Source organism: Somniosus microcephalus, chromosome 4, assembly GCF_052327205.1.
Source record: "Somniosus microcephalus isolate GS21.2 chromosome 4, FLI_Smic_1.0, whole genome shotgun sequence".
In the NCBI taxonomy this organism is placed as follows: domain Eukaryota; kingdom Metazoa; phylum Chordata; class Chondrichthyes; order Squaliformes; family Somniosidae; genus Somniosus; species Somniosus microcephalus.
The window spans coordinates 230,829,584-230,849,673 of record NC_140990.1 but is presented as its reverse complement, the minus strand read 5'-3'; the positions used below and the strand labels follow the sequence as shown (position 1 = coordinate 230,849,673).

The 20,090-nt window shown below is 46.7% G+C and overlaps 1 protein-coding gene across 1 annotated transcript in view; it reads right to left on the bottom strand.

Annotated features, from left to right (window-relative positions):
- Nucleotides 1–390: 390 nt before the first annotated feature.
- The window catches only part of LOC147120260 (carboxypeptidase inhibitor SmCI-like), a 73,633-nt gene continuing 53,933 nt past the window's right edge, over nt 391–20,090 (bottom strand). Inside the window, exons 4-5 of the mRNA XM_085985911.1 lie at nt 6,188–6,373; nt 391–1,710 (exon numbers count right to left, since the gene is read on the bottom strand). Coding sequence (XP_085842037.1) covers nt 1,694–1,710; nt 6,188–6,373 — 203 coding nt within the window. The 3' untranslated portion in view covers nt 391–1,693. The remainder of the gene's footprint in view (nt 1,711–6,187; nt 6,374–20,090) is intronic.

The window sequence follows — 20,090 nt, the reverse complement described above, 5'->3', positions numbered from 1 at the left end:
GAGTCAGTGGTAGGACCTCAGAGAAATTAGCCTTAGCACCAGTGGGTTAGGGAGTGTAAAATTGGCCACGGTTCCTATTCATGATTGTTATCCAGTGACACCCACTGGCAGTGCACATTTGTGGACATTGGGTGAATATATGATCTGGCTCAGATATGAGGTCTCCCTTGGATGGAAGGTTAGCAGAATCCACCATCTAGACTCACACATGAAGAATGGCCACTTCTGCAAGATATTGAGGGATGATCATATCTGTAGAGTCACGTGGCAGCAGAAGTTAATGCTTTCAGGGGAAATTCAGAGAAATTCTTGTTGCCTTATCACTTTTTTGTGTTTCTCAGTAACATTTGATAAAATGCCTGAACATTAAATAAAGCTAAAACACACTAATGGATTATGAAATACTTTATGTCACAAAAGCATGGCACCTTTACTTAACTACCATAGTTATGTTGTGATTAATACAAAACAGCAATATTTTTTGCCACAGTTAACATGACATCCCTAACCAGGTATTAAAAAAGAATGATTTACTTCAGACTGGAATACAAAGCTGTGTAATTTTTTCAGAACTTGTTATTTGTTACAACGCTATGCATTCTTATATTGCATTATACTATATCAAACAACCAATAGACACAGCATCTTGAACTGTAAACCACTACCATTAATAACATTGTGATTTTGTTTTAAAAAAGATGGCAATTAGACAAAGGCAAAATGCTATGACTTAGACGAGCCAACATCTTCAAACTCCTGACCAAAGAGCAACCAATTTTAATAAAATGGTACTCACACTCATTTACTCTTTATACAAACATATGCAGGGAGGTTTCTTGTTACATTAAAAATAGTTTCCAGTGTACAGTAGCAGAGTCAAACAGGTCTCAATTATTTTAGCACACTGTTTAAAAAGAGAAAGGACCAATGTGCTGAGCTAAGAAGAGAACAGATGAGCACTCCATTTACAACTAACTGTAAAACATATGGACCAGGACTTTACGCTTCTGTGCTCTCCAGCACATTAAAATGAACAGGGCTGGCCATATAGTCAAATTATTAAGTCACAACCATCAGAACTATATATAAGGTTACAGTGTTCATTAAGAAGTGATTGGCAGATCTTATTTGTTTGTTTGCTAGACGATCAATGTGACAATGGAATTTGCATTGAAATGTATAACTTCACTGCAAAATCATTATTACATCACCTGCTCTCTGGCAATAAAGACAATCCTGATTTAAAAAACAGCAGAAAATCTGATCTGCTGCCTCAGGTGAATAAGAAATTTGTTGAGTATTATTTTTCAATGTTTTTATCCAGGAGTGCCATGGCGGCTTTACACAGCGTATGGTGCAAGTTACCTAACAATTTGTCACAGCCAGCTCCTTAAAGGCCCTGTCACCTTCAAGACTTTCTCAGGCCTGATGGTAACTGCATCTTTCTGACATTCACCATTTATGGTGGATATGAGCTTGCAGATATTGATAGCTGACATGACATGCTACTGTGTTCACGATCATTGCTTTTGCAAACAAGAAAACAGACTAAACAGGGATGTTTAAAAGTGCAGAGTAGCATCTTCAGGTCAAGCGTAATTTAAATTCCAAGAGATTGCAAGGCTTCCTGTGACAATCTGATTCTCTTCAGTGTTTATTTGAACGTTTCCTGTATTTTCAGCCAATTTTAGGGCTACTGCTTTTTGATTCCTGAAAGTTAAAATAAAGAAATTTAAATGTGAAATGTATTTAAATCTGCTTGCAGAAATGTTCAACTTGTTTTCTATATGGTTGAGGCAATTGCTGCTGCACTGAGAGGCACTTGAAGATGTTTATAAGAACATGTTCTATAAAACTAAGAAGGATGGAGCATGGGCCCTTCTGTAGGCCTCATTCAGGATACTTCGTTTCTGTGACATTCAGAAACTCTGAAGAAATCATAATGCAATTTATCAAAGCAGCAACTAACAAGCAAGGCACACAAATCACTTACCTAGGTTAAAAAATTGTATTCATGAATGAAGCCAAAGTTCCACACTTAAAATAGATCTGTGTGGAGTATTCCAAAATAGTGCTTCAGTTTAGAATGGAGGTTAAAGGGGAATGAGTGTTTAGGGGAGTACTGTTTTATTCAATACTCTTTTTATAAAAGAGAATAATACACTGACTAAATTAATTTGCCTTTTTTTGGTTTGACGTCAATTTTATTGCTGTTGAAGCCTCTCAAATAGAGTCTGCTTCCTTGTTACGTCATTCCCATGATGTAAAGTTCTCACATGTCCTGGAGCAGCTTAACTGTGAAAAGTGGGCAACGTGACTGCAAGCTGGCCTGAAGACTGCACCCGAACCACCTGACCGAAGAAAGCCACCCGACACGATAGACCGAGAAACCAAGCTGGCTTGAAGGTGTGCTCTCCACTATTTGCAATGAACTCACTTCAGGGTATTTCCCGTAACCGGCAATGCCAGAGTGGTCCATCGGAGAGGGGGCCTCGGTGGTAAAAGATTTCCTCTGACCTTAATGTGGTAATTACATCAGAAACATAACAGGAAGTTTTCCTTTGATTGGAACACTTTTACAATTTTGCTACAAATAACAAACATAGCAATTGGACGAGGAATTGTTTGCTCCACGTCAACAAGAAAACCAGCATTTAAAAATAGAACAAAGTAATTTACCATGAGTTTATAAAAAGGGAGAAATGCTTTGAACAAAATGTACTCCTGCAGGTCTTTCAATCCTCTTTAAAAGTGAGCTGAAATGTATGGTGCTTGAAAACAAGGCAAGTATTAATTATATTGGAACAGAATGGGAATTTTCACTCTTTCCCCATGTGTTTACATGTAGTATTCTACCAGTCTAGCTTTTAAGTTATTTTAAAAGGTCATCTTATTTCTTATCTTTTATGGTCAGGGCTTTTTGTGTCACATATACAGTCGGACATTTGTGAGCCACTGAACTTGGAAGTGACCTGCCTGAAATTTGTAATATATTAGGGGATGAGGGATCTATTGAATTGGGTTGGGAGGGAAGAGACTGACTGGAGAAAAGCTTTCAATAATAACCTCTGCTGTTGAACACTTACATTTGCCACTTTTGCTTTTCCTTTTAAAAAAACCTAGCAGTTTGCAGGCAACAATTTTCACCCGTTCAGGTAATTAAATTACTGGTGCCCTGAAGGCTCTAGTGACAGAATGCTGAACTCTTATTCTGGGACCTAGGTCTGAACATTCAAAATTAGCTACTCCCTCAGGGCTACTCCCAGCCACTAAAATAACTACTTTTCATTTAATTTCATCATTAATCAGTAGAGGGAGCTGTTGCTTTTTGGTTCAATTTTCCAGGTTTTTTTTTCACGAACGAATCAAGTAAAAAAAAACAACAATGGGGTCGACATTAAACAGTTAGCTTTCAGTAGAGTGACAAGTTCATGAAAAATATACACATAAGATGCATTCTGGGAAGTGTAGCCAAACTCTGTCTACTGTTCAAACAGCTGATGTCAAGTTTAGTTTTATGGTCATTGGGTTGATTAGTTTACCCTGGTCTAACCATGTTTAAAATAGTTTGAGGCTTCTTCAACAGAAAACATACATCATAGCAAAATAATTTCAGCATCCATCTTAAAATGGACATCAGATATTTTGTTTGCAAGTTTCCAGGTTATTTTTAATATATGTTGCATTGATGAGTAACTCCAACATATGCTGAATATATCCTAAAAGGATTTTTAATTGCATCACCCATTCTATATATACTTGGTCTATAATAAGTGTATTTGTACAGCATAATTACTATTACTTTTAAAACTTGTGGTGCTCATTATATTCAGTGTAACTCAAACTCTTCTGCTATATTTAACTTTGGGAGTGAAATTCGATTGCGCAAAAAAACGGGCCCAAGCACTGCGATGCGAAGTATGCCCATGCAGGCGGCACGTCAGTTTGGTGTTGCCTGCTAAGTAACATGACAGGAGTGCACAGCCTAGTGAGGAACGAGCTGCTGACAGACTGTGTGCTCAGCAGGGGGCCGAAGTTCGCGTCGCTGGAGCGAGGCTAGCTTTACTTAAAGCTAGCCTGCAGCTCTTAAAGCTGAAATGTCTTCTGCATATAAAAAATTTAAAAATCCTTCAGAACAAGGCAGTCTGCAGCTCTTAAAGCTGAGCTGTCTTCTGCACATAAAAAAAATGCTAGAAGTGCTTCAGCACTAACACAAATGCGTCACCAGGCCAGAAAAAGGGCACCCAGGGTCTCAGACCCAGCTTTGTGCAGGGGGTCATGAGAGGTCCTCCAGAAAGAAGGATGTGGGACCAGATCGCCGAGGCCGTCACTGACAGTAGTTTTGTCCCCAGGACCTGGCTCCAGTACCCAAAGAAGTTTCATGACCTCAGACAAGTGGTCAAGGTCAGTGAATGCATCTTCAAAAGCCATCTCCTACCAACTGCACCACTAGTCTCACACACTGCTCAACGGCCCCCATCTCCTCCCATCACTCACCTACGAACAATCTCTACCACTCACAAGGCACACCTCACACTCCTAGCTTCACCTCACGCCCTTGGAGGAGACGGTGCTGGACATTCTTGGCAGGGGCATGGCTGAGCCCTTCGCCAGAGGCGGCGCTGACAGAATACAAGATGCCGGTATCCTCATATGTTATCCTCCTTCTCACATCCCACTTCTTCCTCATCCCACAATTTCTTCTGACGTATAAGCTGCATATGGTGTAAGCATGCACCTCTTGCTTTTCCCTCCTCCCCTCACCACAACCCTACCTTTGTGCCTTTCTCATTTCAGACACCCAAAAAATGCAGCCTGCCCAGCCAGTGGTTGACCAAGAAGAGGGAGAGGAGAGAGAAGGAGAAGAAGAAGAAGACGACAAAACACCATCACTCGATTTCACACTCCCAGCCACCAGCTCCTCGAGGTCATCCTGCAAGGTCATCTTCAGTCTCCCCCACTGAAAGTCAGCAGCATTCCACCAGCCATGCTGCAGCCACTGGGGTAGCACTGTGTGACATCACTAGGATAGGCAAAGGCGCACGGAAGACGCTCACTAAGGGAATGCACAACGGTGAGTAGTTGATATTTTAAATCTAATTTTGGGTGCATATATGGATAAAGTTGAATTGGAAAGTTTGCTTTGTGGTGGCTTTTATTTCAGCAATGTGGCCAAGAGGACTCTATGATGGTCAGTAACAGAGGGAAGGTAAGGTGTAGGACAAATGTTAAAAGGAGAATTGGGGTTGTGTTCACTGGTACCGCAGGGGGATGATTCGATCCCGGATATCCCGGCCAGAAAGGGCTGTCTTGGTTGCCTCCAATGTTCCCTTTAAGCTGCGGTCTGGAGCTCCCGCACAGCGGGCTCACCAGCTTTTAAATGCAAAAACCGTGCATGTGCAGATTCTTGAATGGGTCATGCATCTCGTTAAATGCACCGCGCAGCAAAAGGAAAATTAGACGGAACAATAGTTGCCGCCTTCTGCTTTTTTTCTCTTCCGCTTCCTCCTCTTCTGCTTCCTCTTACTTCTGCGAGCAGCTTGTCCCCTTTGCTGCTTCTGCTCCATCTCCATGTGATGCCACAGCCCAACAGGGACTGCAAGTAAAGCCCCCAGGACTGGGAACAAGTGGTCTTCTCAGAGGCCTTCTTTTAAAAGCCAGAGCCTTACAAATGTCCAGCAGCAGGCCCTGCAGACTTTAACAACTTTTTTAATGTATTGCACCAAGCCACTACTCCAATAAAATGTATTAAAAAAGTCCAAAAGTAAAAATCTAAACTTACCTGAAAGTTATGTGTATTCCTTTAAGAAGCACTGGTAGTGTCTCTGTTGCACTGTTGCACACACGTTGTGTGTGTGCTTTGGAGAGGTCGGTATTAAGAGCAGCAACATCGAAAATCACAGATTGTGCATCAATTTAGGCGTTGCACGGCAACTGATATCACGATCTGCATCATTTAAATATGTACGGCGAGCGCAGGCAATGGCAGCGCTGCCGACCTGCCTGAAATGGCGGTCGCCGCGTTCCGCGCCGGAATCCGGCGGAAGCAAGGCGGCCTCCATTTTTTCTGCAACACCAGCCTTAACGACCGGTGCTAAAGGGCCCACTTTCTGGCCCATAGCTCCACCAGCTCCTATTACTGTATTAAGCAGCACAAGAACAGAGGTTCTTGTTTCACTATATATACCTTTTCTGCAGGCCCGACGACATATCTGTTTGCTGTTAAAATTGTTCTGATTTCCTCCACATCCACTGTAGATGAAGGTCTCGCAGTTGTCAATGGAATGGTTGTAGAAGTATTTGTTTATGGATGCATTGCAGTCACCTTTGTCAGCAGGGGCCTTACAGAAGGCTGGGAGATTGGAACGCAAAACTGTTGAGACAAAGATAGCAGAGTAATTAACCCTGACGTATTTGATGTCTAGAAAGTAACACCAAAATGACTTTCAATTCCAAGATCAATTGTGGTCTAGGCGATAGTCTCCAAGTTGGAGCTCCATCTACTGCCCCATTGTGCTGCATAAATTAAATCAGCAATCTGCCATTTTTAATATCATACAGTCACTGCAGAAATGCTCAGGAGGATCTTACAGCTTCAGGGAGGAATCTTGTAGTTCTGCCATTAACTTTTTTTGTCTCAGTTAAAACACTCAGTTTTTCCACATTAAACATTCCTGAATTTTTTATTACTTTCAAATGCATGTTTAATTTCTCCTATGCAACAGTTTCCAGTGCTTTATATTGAAAATAGAACGAGGCCCCGATTTTAACTGGGGTGGGAGTTGTGCGGGCGGGCGGGCGGCCGGAGACGGAGAACAAACCGCCCCGACCTCGGCAGTGTGAGGCCCGCAAGATCTTAATACCCGCCCAAAACCGTTGGGAAGTGGCAGTCCGCCCAATTGTCCTTTCCAAATCCTTTCTCCTTATGGTTATCCTTACTACCCTGTTTCCCAGACAACTTACAATATCTGAATGTTTTCCCTTTATCTTAAAGAGATTTTGTTAGTTTCTTCATCAACTAAGCTGGCTTTCTCCCTGCTTAGTCCTCACTCTCTTGGTGCTTGATTAAAAGATGTTGAAATGTTTAAAATGACAGCATATACCAATACAGACTAACTCCTCCCCAGACCCAATTCTTTCAGTTCCAACTCCTTTAAATAAAAGAAAAATACTTGGTTGCTCAGCCAAAACATCACTCCAGCGTAAATTTCACTCCCACTCTCTGGAGACAAAGCATCCAAGTATCAAATGTGCGTGGCGCAAGTCAGTATTTTGTTCTGGTGGTGAGTGGACGGAGCTCTCAACTGCCTACGCAGGCCATTAAAGAGGTTTCCACATTCTGCTGGCTTATACTGACCGACCCCCACCTTTAGAACAACAGTGCAAGACGTTCCAGACATGGACCAATTTTACAAAATAATGGTCTGAGCGTGGATGTGCTCATTGCATATGCATGGCATGATCTCAGCGAGATTCTCGTGATCAAGAGACATGGAGCAAAGGCCTCATCACCCGAGTTTGCAGACATTCTCTGCTGCAAACTCGCTCAATTTTGGGAGGGATTGTGCAGCAGAATTCTCTGTAGTGTGCCAAGCATTGTGCAGTCTCCTGGTAACCGTTTACATTCCAACATGTGCTACTCCTTACCCCTCCTCAGAAGGATGAAGGGGTGTGGGCATTGAAATCTAGGGCCAACAGTCCGACACTGAACCAACTGGGTTACTAAAACTACAGATTGAACACAAAATTATGCAAATAACTGGACATATACCGACAGGCTTACAATTCCTTTATAATTATATACATTTAATGGAACAGTCTTAGCTTCCAGAAAAATAAATAGGGGGAATTTTGGCTGTTGAATGTTTTTACAGTCAAAGTAATAAATTTAAAATTGCTGTCACTGAATATCTGTTGCAATGGGGTGGGACCGATTAGGGACCCAAAAGGAGACCTACGCATAGAGGCAGAGGGTATTGCTGAGGTGCTAAATTAGTACTTTGCATCTGTCTTTACCAAAGAAGAAGATGCTGCCAGATTCATAGTGAAAGAGGAGGTAGTTGAGATACTGGATGGGATAAAAATTGATAAAGAGGAGGTACTAGAAAGGCTAGCTGTACTTAAAGTAGCTAAGTCACCAGAACGGGATGGGATGCATCCTAGGATGTTGAGGGAGGTAAGGGTGGAAATTGCGGAGGTACTGGCCATAATCTTCCAATCCTCCTCAGAGATGAGGGTGGTGCCAGAGGACTGGAGAATTGCAAATGTTACACATTGCAATTGTTCAAAAAAGGGTGTAAGGATAAACCCAGCAACTGCAGACCAGTCAGTTTAACCTCGGTAGTGGGTAAGCTTTTAGAAATGATAATCTGGGACAAAATTAACAGTCACTTGGACAAGTGTGGATTAATTAAGGAAAGCCAGCATGGATTTGTCAAAGGCAAATCATGTTTAACTAACTTGACTGAGTTTTTTGATGAGGTAACAGAGAGGATTGATGAGGGCAATGCATTGATGTGGTGTACATGGACTTCCAAAAGGCGTTTGAAAAAGTGCCACATAATAGGCTTGCCAACAAAGTAGAAGGCCATGGAATAAGAGGGACAGTGGCAGCATGGATACAAAATTGGCTAAGTGACAGGAAACAGAGAGTAGTGGTGAACAGTTGTATTTTGGACTGGAGGAAGGTATACAGTGGTGTTCCCCAGGGATTGGTACTAGGATCACTGCTTTTTTGATATATATTAATGACTTAGACTTGGGTGTACAGGGCACAATTTCAAAATTTGCAGATGACACAAAACTTGGAAGTCTAGTGTACAGTGAGGAGGATAGTAATAGATTTCAAGAGGACATGAACAGACTGGTGGAATGGGCGGACACGTGGCAGATGAAATTTAACACAGAAAAGTGCAAAGTTATACATTTTGGTAGGAAGAATGAGTAGAGGCAATATAAACTAAAGGGTACAATCCTAAAGGGAGTGCATGAACAGAGGCCTGGAGGTATATGTGCACAAATCGTTGAAGGTGGCAGGGCAGGTTGAGAAAGCGGTTAAAAAAGAATACGGGATCCTGGGCTTCATAAATAGAGGCATAGGGCTGGATTTTCATTGAGGAGGCGGGACTACAACTTTCAGGGTTGTTGTCCCGCCTCCATCGAGTTGTAGCCAACCCACGTGATTTTGACTTGATTGACCTTGTTGAACCCGCCAAGCGGGCTCAGCAGGCCAATTAAGGGCCACCCGGCAACAGGTGATGTCACAGATTGATATTTCATCTGTCAAGACCTATTGACAGATGAAATATCAGCGTTTGACAGCTGTTTGAAGCTGTCAAACACTAACAATCTGTACTCTAAGTTAATTCCTTCCTCTCAGGATGATTTAGAGATCTCTCCGGAACAGAAAGCTGAATGCTGCAACTTTTGACAGATCGCGGCCATTCTGCTTTCTGTGCCGGTGAGATGAGGGACTCCCGAGACCTGAAGGAAGGACGGCTGTAAAGGTAAGTAAAACTTCTTTAAACACTTTAAACACACCAAACACACTTACCTCTGCACTCATGCACCCATCACTCACCTGAACACCAGACATCTCGACCCCTCCAAGCCCTTCAGCCCGACGGCCCGCCTCACTAACTTGGCATGGTTTGGAGCCGTCGGGAATTCCACACTTCAACATTAAAAATAGGGATTAGGCTAAAAACTGCCTGTTAACAGGCAGTTAATTGGCACTAATCCCCTTCCCGCCTCGGGGAGGCGGGTCCCAGTGCGGGTCGGGTATCCGCCTCCTTTGAAACTGGCATGGAGGCGGGTTGGGAGCGGGATGGGTTCGTGCCCCCGATTTCAGGATTTTAACCCCCACACGCTTCCAATCCCGCCTCCACGGCCCAATGAAAATCCTGCCCATAGAGAACAAAAGCAAGAAAGTTATCATGAACCTTTATAAAACACTGGTTCAGCCTCAACTGGAGTATTGTGTCCAATTCTGGGCACCGCACTTTAGGAAGGATGTGAAGGCCTTAGAGAGGGTGCAGAAAAGACTTACAAGAATGGTTCCAGGGATGAGGGGCTTCAGTTACGTGGACAGACTGGAGAAGCTGGGGTTGTTCTCCTTAGAGCAGAGAAGGTTGAGAGGAGATTTGATAGAGGTTTTCAAAATCATGAGGGGTCTAGACAGAGTAGATAGAGAAAAACTGTTCCCATTGGCAGAAGTGTCGGGAACCAGAGGACACAGATTTAAGGTGATTGGCAAAAGAACCAAAGGCGACATGAGGAAAAAAAAATTTACGCAGCGAGTGGTTATGATCTGGAATGCTGGAAAGGGTAGTGGAGGCAGAATCAATTGTGGCTTTCCAAAGGGAATTGCAGGGCTATGGGGAAAGGGCGGGGGGGTGGGACTAGCTGAAGTGCTCTTGCAGAGAGCCGGCATGGACTCGACGGGCCGAATTGCCTCCTTCTGTGCGGTAAGCATTCTAGGACTCTATGCTCCAATCCTTTGATTAAACTGCAACCATCTGATTACCGAAATTTTCTTCCAATGTGCAGTTGAAGAAAGGGCGCAGTGAGGAAGATTAGAGTTAACAGCAGTTTTCTGTTAGTTACCCAATTTTGCATTGATGATTGACCGCTGGCTGACAGCAAGGTCACTTTCTCAGGTGCTTAGGCTATGGCGATTTCTGAAAAATTACCAGCAAGTCTTGAAGATGACTTTCAGATATCCATCCCTTAATACTACGAGAACGTGATGTGGTTTTAAAAATGCTAGAAGCTGTACCTAGTGTGATGATTGTGTTCAGAAACAACTTTCTTAATGAGGTGTAAATGAATGCACAATCAATTTTGAGATAAGGTACAGCAATTGATTGAAAAGCCAATTCCATAGACTAAGGAAAAACCATTTTGATCAGGAATATAGCCACAATACACACTAAACTGAGGATCATTCCCTCAGTTTAAGGCATAGTCCAAAACAAATACATTGGATATGTTCTTAAGGCCCCTCATTTACATATGTACGGGACCTAACGCCTGTTTTAGGTGGCCCCCTGGGATGCCTGAAAAATGGCCTGGACCAACTTCAGGTTGGACATTTTTCAGGCATCCTTGGGGCACAGGACAGCATAGATTCATAGAATAGTACAGCACAGAAGAAGGCCATTCAGCCCTTCGAGTCTGCGCCAGCTCTTTCAAAGAGCAATCCAGTTAGTCCCACTCCCTCCCTCTTTCCCCATATCCCTGCAATTCTTTCTCCTTCAAGTATTTATCCAATTCCCTTTAGAAGGCTACTATTGAATCTGTATCCACCACCCTATCAGGCAGTGCATTCCAAATCCTAACCACTTGTTGTGTAAAAAAGTTCTTCCTCATGACGCCTCTGGTTCTTTTGCCAATCACCTTGGTTGCGATCTTACCTGAAGAGGCGAGTTGGGAGCGGATCAGCTGACTTGCGGGTTCCGATCCCGCCCCCCAACGTCATCCGACGCACAGACGCTATTTTGCGTCAATTGGCCTTGTTAAGCCTGCCCTGCGAGCTCGCTGGCCAATTAAGAGAAAGCTGGTGTCAGATGACATCAGTTGATGACGCGTCATCTGCCAGTTTTCTTAAAGGGGACATGCTTATTTTTGTTTGACAGATGATTTTTCAGTGTTTGACAGCATTGAGGTGCTGCAAATACTGACAGTCACTGTACAAAGGTGAGCCCCTTTACCCAGGCTCTCCAGAGACTCTCTCCTTAGGATAAAACAGATGGCAGCTGCAAGTGAGGTTACATAGAAACATAGAAGATAGGAGCAGGAGTAGGCCATTCGGCCCTTCGCGCCTGCTCCGCCATTCAATGAGATCAAGGCTGATCATCCAAGTTCAGTACCCTGTCCCTGCCTTCTCCCCATATCCCTTGATCCCTTTAGCCTTAAGAAATATATCCAACTCTTTCTTGAATATATTTAATGAACTGGCCTCCACCGCCCTCTGTGGCAGAGAATTCCACAGGTTCACCACTCTCTGGGTGAAAAAATTCCTCCTCATTTCAGTCCTAAATGGCTTACCCCTTATCCTTAGACTATGACCCCTGGTTCTGGACTCCCCGGCCATCATAAACATCCTTCCTGCATCTAGTCTGTCCAGGCCTGACAGAATTTTATAGGTTTCGATGAGATCCCCTCTCAATCTTCTAAACTTCAGTGAGTATAAGCCCAATCGACACAATCTCTCCTCATACATCATTCCTGCCATCCCAGGTATCAGCCTGGTGAATCTTCGCTGCCCTCCTTCCATGGCAAGAATGTCCTTCCTCAGGTAAGGCGACCAAAACTGCACACAGTACTCAAGGTGCGGTCTCACCAAGGCCCTGTACAACTGTAGCAAGACATCCTTGTTCCTGTACTCGAACCCTCTTGCTACGAAGGCCAACATACCATTTGCCTTCTTAACCGCCTGAACAGAAAACAGAGAGTCGGGATAAATGGGTCATTTTCAGGTTGGCAAACTGTAACTAGCGGGGTGCCACAGGGATCAGAATCGATCTGTTGCTGGTGAGAGAGGCTCTCCCAATGAGGTGGGACTACACAAACACTTCAAATCTTATTACCTACAGAAAAGTCTAAATATATTAAAAATTATTTTACCAGCATTTCCTTACCTCTGAAATTCACCAGTGTACCATTGGATCCTTCACACCACTTCGGCAGCTTTCATCAATGAAGAAACATTACAGTAGACCCACAGCATGCCACACTTACCCAGGCGTGGTGTCCGGACATCGGGAAGCCCGCAGTCGACATGGCAAAATTGAAAAAAGCCTCTTAACTGCCTGTTAACAAGCAGTTAAGTGGCTATAATCCTCTTCCCGCCGCAAGGAGTTGGGTTCCTGCGCAAATCGGGGACCCGACTCGACTCATGGGAAGATTGATTGGAGGTGGGTTGGAAGCGGGTTCGGGACCCGCTGCCAATATTTTTGATTTTGCCAGCAGTCCCGCCTCCAAACCTGACCCCTGAGCGCCGGCAAAATCGCCCCCATTAAATCTGTGCCCTCTCGTTATCGACCCTTCAGCCATTGGAAACAGTTTCTCTTTATTTACTCTATCTAAACCCTTCATGATCTTAAACACCTCTATCAAATCTCCTCTTAGCCTTCTCTGCTCAAAGGAGAACAACCCCAGCTTCTCCAGTCTATCCACATAACTGTAATCCTTATCCCTGGAGCCGTTCCTGTAACCTCTCCAAAGCCTTCATGTCCTTCCTAAAGTGTGGTGCCCAGAATTGGACACATTACTCCAGCTGGAGCTGAACTAATGTTTTATATAGGTTTAGTCCCGAAGCCCATATGTTTTATTAACTGCTTTGTTAACCTGTCCTGCCATCTTCAAGGATGTGTACACAAGCACCCCCGGGTCTCTATATTCTTGCACTCCCTTTAAAATTGTACCATTTACCATGTATTGTCTCTCCTCATTCGTCCTACCAAAATGTATAACCTCACACTTCTCTGCGTTGAATTTCATACACCCATTCCACCAGCCTTTTTATTTCCTCTTGAAGTCTATTACTATCTTCCTCAGTGTTTACGACACTTCCATGTTTTGTGTCATCTGCAAATTTCGAAATTGTACCCTGTACCCCCAAGTCCAAGTCATTATTGTATATCAAAAACAGCAGTGGTCCTAGTACTGAACCTTGGAGAACAGCACTGTGTACCTCCCTCCAGTCCAAAAAAACAGCCATTCACCACAACTCTCTGTTTTCTATCCCTTAACCAATTTTGTATCAATGCTGCTTCTGCCCCTTTTCTTCCATGGGCTTCAATTTTGCTAACAAGCCTAATCTGCGGTACTTTATCAAACGCATTTTGAAAGTCTATAATCACATCAACTGCACTGCCCTTATCCACTCTCTCTGTTACCTCATCAAAGTTAGTCAAACACAATTTCCCTTAACAAATCCGTTTCTCCTTTATTAGTCCATGCTTGTCCAAGTGGCTGTTAATTTTCTCCCGGATTATTGTTTCTAAAAGCTTCCCTATAATTGCCAGGTTTATCCTTCTCCCCTTTTTTGACCAAGGGTGTAACATTTGCAATCCTCCAGTCCTTTGGCACCACCCCTGTATCTAAGGAGGATTGGAAGATTGTGGCTAGCACCTCCGCAATTTCTACCCTTAATTCCTTCAGCAATTTAGGATACGTCCTGTTAAGTCCGTGAATGATTGAGACACGGACTAGCAGGAGAGAAACAAAGAGATCTTTACTGGTGAAAGGCATAAACGAAACTAACCAACAGAGGCTCTCTAGCGCCTTTTATACAGGGGTGGTCACTGCCGGTACTGCAATCTGAGACCAGTTATTCTCTTAAAGGTACATACACAACACATCCCATCCGGACCAGGTGACTTTTCTACTTTATGTACTGCCAGCCTTCCTAGTATCACCTCTGTTGTGTATGTACCTTTAAGAGAAGAACTGATTCTATACTGCAGTACCGGCAGTGACCACCCCTGTATATAAAGCCATAGCAGGCTTCTGTACTTCAGTCTTGAATTACTCTCTGTTCAGTAAATACGTCTTTTATTGTTCTCCTGCAGTCTGAGTATTATTGATCCTCGGACACTACACTGGCGACGGGCAGGTTTGAACTCACCTGCAGCAGTTGTAAGATTCGCAATTTTCAGCAAAAATCACGCAAGAAAACTGGATAAGGTGGGACTGTTTGTTGACCAAGGTGAGCTTGCACAGAAAAACCTTTGATGGAAGGGCGTGCAAGGTGGCCGCCAGGCCCCGTGATCAGTTTATGGACCATTTTGTTTCTGTTGCTGCGGGCCAGACAGGCTTGTGGATTGAGGACGGTGGGCCCGCGAGGGCCAGTCTCTGGGAGCCGAGGCTCGGAGCGGCAGCGTGCGTATTCAGTGGATTGTGGGTGCAGGATGGGGCCCATCGAGATGTGGGCGGACAGTGTGGGAACGCTTGTGCCCATTTGTCGTGCAGGGGAGGGGCCGTTTGGCAGCCATCGGGGAGGGTGTCCGGACCGATCGGTGTGCGAGCCGAGCCACGGTGACAATGCAAGGGACATTGGGGGACGTTGTCGGCCGGGAAGGCCAGTTTGGGTTGTCGCCGGCTCCGTTGCAAGACGGGGCGCCCCTGCAGAGATTTCTGCCCGCCAGGATTGGTGCAGGGACGGGACTGTGATTTGGCGGGAGATAGGACTGTCCCAGGGGAGTGTAGCTATGGATTGGAGGTCCGTCTGGGTTGCTTCGGACTTCGGGTTGCTTGAACGGCTTCTTCTTCGCTGCCACGGCTTCTTGTTGGGCGACTTCAGGCTTCCATTTCTTCGGGAACTTTCTTCTGCGGGGAACGAGGGAAGGGCGGACGGTGCCCAGATCGGCGCCTCTTCCGCTTCGGCAAATCGATGAAAACGTTTTCGTCTTTTTAAAGGCGGACGGTTTCGGTGGAAGGACGGCGTGGTCGGTGTTCGGCCGGACGGGGCTCGGCCGCGACGAGAGGACGACGAGGGTGGCCCGGGTACTGGGGTCGGGAGATCGTCGACGACCCAGGCCGACGGAGAGGAGGCCCTCTGGAGAGCCGGCGATCGATGTCACGGGATTCTCCCGGGTGCATGGCCTGCATCTGGGTCTGCTCCATGGACCCAAATTGACTTGGTGGATCTCAACCTTGGCGAGCGCTCATCGAGGCTGGGTCTACCCCACCGCCTCGAGGGAGGAGAGAATATCGACTGCGCCAGAAGTTTCCAAATCCACGTGACGACGGAAAGCGGTGCCAAAAAGGCTGCGAACCCCCCCTTTCTCGCGATTTCGAGAGTGGTGAGCATGATCCCAAGTTCCCCAGGTCGAAACTTAGTTTAGGTATAGGGGAGGGAGTTAAGGGAAATCGTAATGTGTTTCCCCTTTTTCGATGTGCCGTGTGTTCCCCATTTCCATAGAGTCAAGTTCATAAATTTGTGCATGATTGTAGTAACTTTAATCTGTGCCTATGACATGTATTTTGTAATGCTTCAAACTGTTTAAAAATAAAAGCATCCATTTCGTGCTATTCAACCTGGTCTATTGAGTTCTTTCTCTGCACTACTGTTCTCTGCACCTAAGTCCAAGGTCTAGAACCGTAGGGGGGAGTGGGTCGAACCACTCAAGGGTAATTATTGCACGAAGCCTGGCAGGAGACCAGAAAGAGCAAGAGAAACCCCCTACAGAAATGGCGACCGCGGCAGGACCTTGGCAGCAGGAAAGTAGTGTGTTAGATCAAGATCTGAATAAACGAAATGTGATGGATGAAAGAATAGCAGATTATGTTTTCGGAAAAGTCAACCTCACAAAACAATGGATATCTGATCTACTAAGGGATAGGCGCCCGCTAGACGCAGCCATCAAGTGGACAGCGGGTAGAGAGCATAAGAAATCTGTAGAAAAGGCGGTCTGGCTGATGTGCTACAAGAAGCAAGTCCAGCTTTTGGACCAGGTAGTTGCAGCACAGACAGTCCAGATCAACGGCTTGCTTAAAGGCGTGGAGGAAAAGGTTGCGGGAGGTCAAAAACTGATTGAATCGCTTGACGCGCTGAACCAGGAACGCCGCTCTGTAATTCGCTGCCACGAAACCCGGGTAGAATATTTAAAATGTCAGGTCGTTGAGGCCAAGGCCAGTGAAGGTAGAATGAGAGAGAGGTGTTCCCGTCTAGCCAAACAAGTAGATGCCCAAGAGGAAAAGCTCCTGGGAGCCAGGGCAGCATATAAAATGGCCATGGAGGATAGATCTGAGAACACCGACCACAGCACTTGCCGCCGGGAGCTAGAGGACCTGAGAAAGGCCCTAGCGAAGGCAAACGGGTTGGTGTGTCTCATAAATCCACCAGCGAGTCAGCTGTTGCTAGCCAAGGAATCCAAAAGACCGATTCCACAAGAGGCAGTTGGGGTACCAACCCCCGAACCTTCTGCGCCTCCTGCCTATGAGGAGTCTTGGACTCCGGGACAGGAGACGGAGACGGTAGAGGAAGAGAGCCCTGAGGTAGAGCAACCCCAGACAGTAGAGTCGGGGTCGGCGCCAATGTGTCCAACGAGACACCGGAGGATCGGTCCAAATGAAGAAAATGGCGATGACGGACCCCTTGAGAGTCAGATCATAATGCCTCATAGCGCACGACAGCTAAGAGAGATGATAAGTCACATCCCAAAACTCTCCGAGTCAGGAGATCCCTCCGTGCATTTCAGGGACGTGGAGCAGACCGCAGCAGTCAATGACTGCGACGGGGTTGAACAGTCTAAAATGCTGCTGTTCTCCCTGGACAGTTCGCTCCTCCAGTGTCTCCCTGACGAGAGCAAGAGAGGGCACAGGGACTATGAGTTGCTACGGGATGAGATTCTGGAGATCATGGGAGAGGGGGACGGAACTCCGTTCCTCCGTTTAGAAAAGACAGTGCAGCTAGAGGGAGAACCCCCACAGGTTTTCGCCGACAGGTTGTGGCCAGTGTATCGGCGCAGCTGCCCGGGCGGGCCGGCCCGGGCCGAGCTGGATGGCGAACAAAGGGCTCACTGGCTTCGGTGCCTGGTAGCAGGTTGCCTGCCAGTAGTGAAGGAACAGGCCAAAGCATGGTTTGACCCCACTAACGCCCGCTCCATGGAGGAAGTAGTACTAGATCAGCTCACGATCAGTTATAGAAACAACAAGGGCAAGAAAACGCCTGTTGTGAAAGGAAAGGTGCATGAGGTGAGACCCGCAGCCTCTGCTAAAAAGGAATGGCGTCAGGAGGGAAATCGCCATCCCCAAGCAAATAGCAGTTGTTACGGGTGTGGGAAGGAGGGTCATTGGCGCAAGGACTGTAGGAATCCTTGGAAGAATAAGAGGGAGAGAGCGTTCGCCGCAGCCCAAGATCAAGCCCAAGCCCGAGTCGCCAACGGCCCGAGAGTTTACCCAACACCAGCACAACCACAAGTGCAGGCCGCTGCCCCAACACCAGTCCAGAACCCAACCGTAGCCTTTGCCCCGAATGAAGGGGGTGGTGCGGTTGTGGACCCCGCTGCGATCGAGTCAGTCTTGGAGACTATGCGGTCTCTGATGACCTGGCAGGGGAAGGTAACGGTTGCTAACAGCCCTATCGCCCCCGAGACCCCAGCCGAAACACCTAAATGACTGACGCCCGCGCAGCCCATCTACTTGTGTCCGCTCCGCTATGACGCTTGGAGAAGACCTGTGGTGGAGATGGAGGTGGAGAAACAAAGGGGTAGTTACCTGTTGGATACGGGAGCTTCGTGTACCTTGATCCACACGGACAAACCTTTTGCCTCACCTCTGTCCGCCCAGGCTCCATATTTAGTAGCGGGTTTCACAGGTAGAGCACAGGCTAGCGCGCACTCCCTCCCGCTCTCCATTCAGTTGGGAGCGCTCCACACCACATGGACGTGCATCCTATTGAAGTGGAAATAGGGGGGGGGGAAAGGCATCCTCGGGGCTGATTTCTTGGTGGAACACGGGATCCTCGTGGACCTGAGAAATCACTGTCTCTGGGGAGCCGAGGGCGGTTTAGGTAAGGTAGTCGTAATCCCGGGGAAGGAAGAAAAGGGGGCCCTGTGCACTATGAAGCCATCAGGAGGTTACGATCTCGAGCTCATGATAACAAATGTCCCAACGGACTTGCAGGCGCGTGTGTCAGAAAATCTGACCGCGTTCGCCACCCACAAGCACGACTGCGGGAGAGTCACTGGGTTCGAAGTCAGCGTAGACGGGGACCCCATGATCCGACCCCAAAAGCAGTATAATTTCCCCAAGGAGGCAGAACCCGACATGGAGACAGCAATATCTTCATTGGTACAGCAGGGCGTATTGAGGACGATAGCCACCCACGTGAACTCCCCATTATGGCCGGTAAAGAAACCGGACAATTCGTGGAGAGCCACGGTGGACTATAGAGTCCTCAATAGTAATATCCCAGCCTGCGCGCCCACGGTAGCAGCAGTTGCAGACTTAATAGGGAGTATTCCAGCATCGGCGACCACATTCACGGTGCTGGACATCTCGAACGGTTTTTGGTCCATTCCGCTGCGGCGGGAGGACCAGTACAAGTTTGCCTTTACTTTCAAAGGGCAACAGTACACCTGGAACTGCTTACCACAGGGTTTTCACAACAGCCCCAGCATTTTCCATCAGTGCATGGCGGGGAGTTTGAAAGAGTTCAGCCAGCCCAACCAGATAGTGCAGTATGTGGACGACTTACTCCTGTTCACAGGTACAAGGGAGCAGCACGGCCCACTGTTAGCCGAATTGTTGGAACTGTTAGAAAGGAAGGGTTTCAAAGTAAACCCAAAGAAAGCCCAGATCGGCCAGCAGGAAGTTAAATTCCTGGGTCTGGCCATCCGCGCTGGGGAAAGAGCCATAGATAAGGCCAGACGGGAATCTATACAAGATCTGCCGATTCCCAACACAGTAACGGGTGTAAGGTCCTTTTTGGGACTGACCGGGTACTGCAGAGATTTCATCGAGGACTATGCTGCCACAGCGGCCCCGCTACTTCGACTCTTACACAAGGGAGTCGCGTGGTCTTGGGACGAGGGGTGCCAGGCAGCATTCGAGAAGTTGAAAAGAGATCTGCAGACCGCGCCAGCCCTAGGGGCCATAGATGGGGGAGAGGAGTTCTTTCTGGAGGTAGCCGCTAGTGGGGACAGCCTGAGCGCAGTGCTGCTCCAAGAGCGGCACGGCAAGCTAAGACCAGTAGTTTATTCCTCCAGGGTGCTCACGGATGTGGAGAGGAGTTTCTCCAATTGCGAACGGCATCTCCTGGCCACGCATTGGGCTGTGAACAGATCAGTGATCTTCACAGGGACCTCTCCCATTACGCTCCTCACCCATCACACCCCCACGAAGATGCTTCTGGACGGGAGGATTAAGGATGGGACCGTAAGCAGCGCTCGGATTGCGCGCTGGACCCTCCTCCTTTCCCAGATGGATCTCAAAGTTAAAGGCCTCTGCGCGCCAAGGCTCGTAGCCAATATGGCATATCCCGGGACAGCCCATCAATGTTCCGTAGAAGGGGTATGGGAAGTTAACATAGGTTTACGGGCCGGGATACATCCCACGGGCCGCGAGATCTACGTAGACGG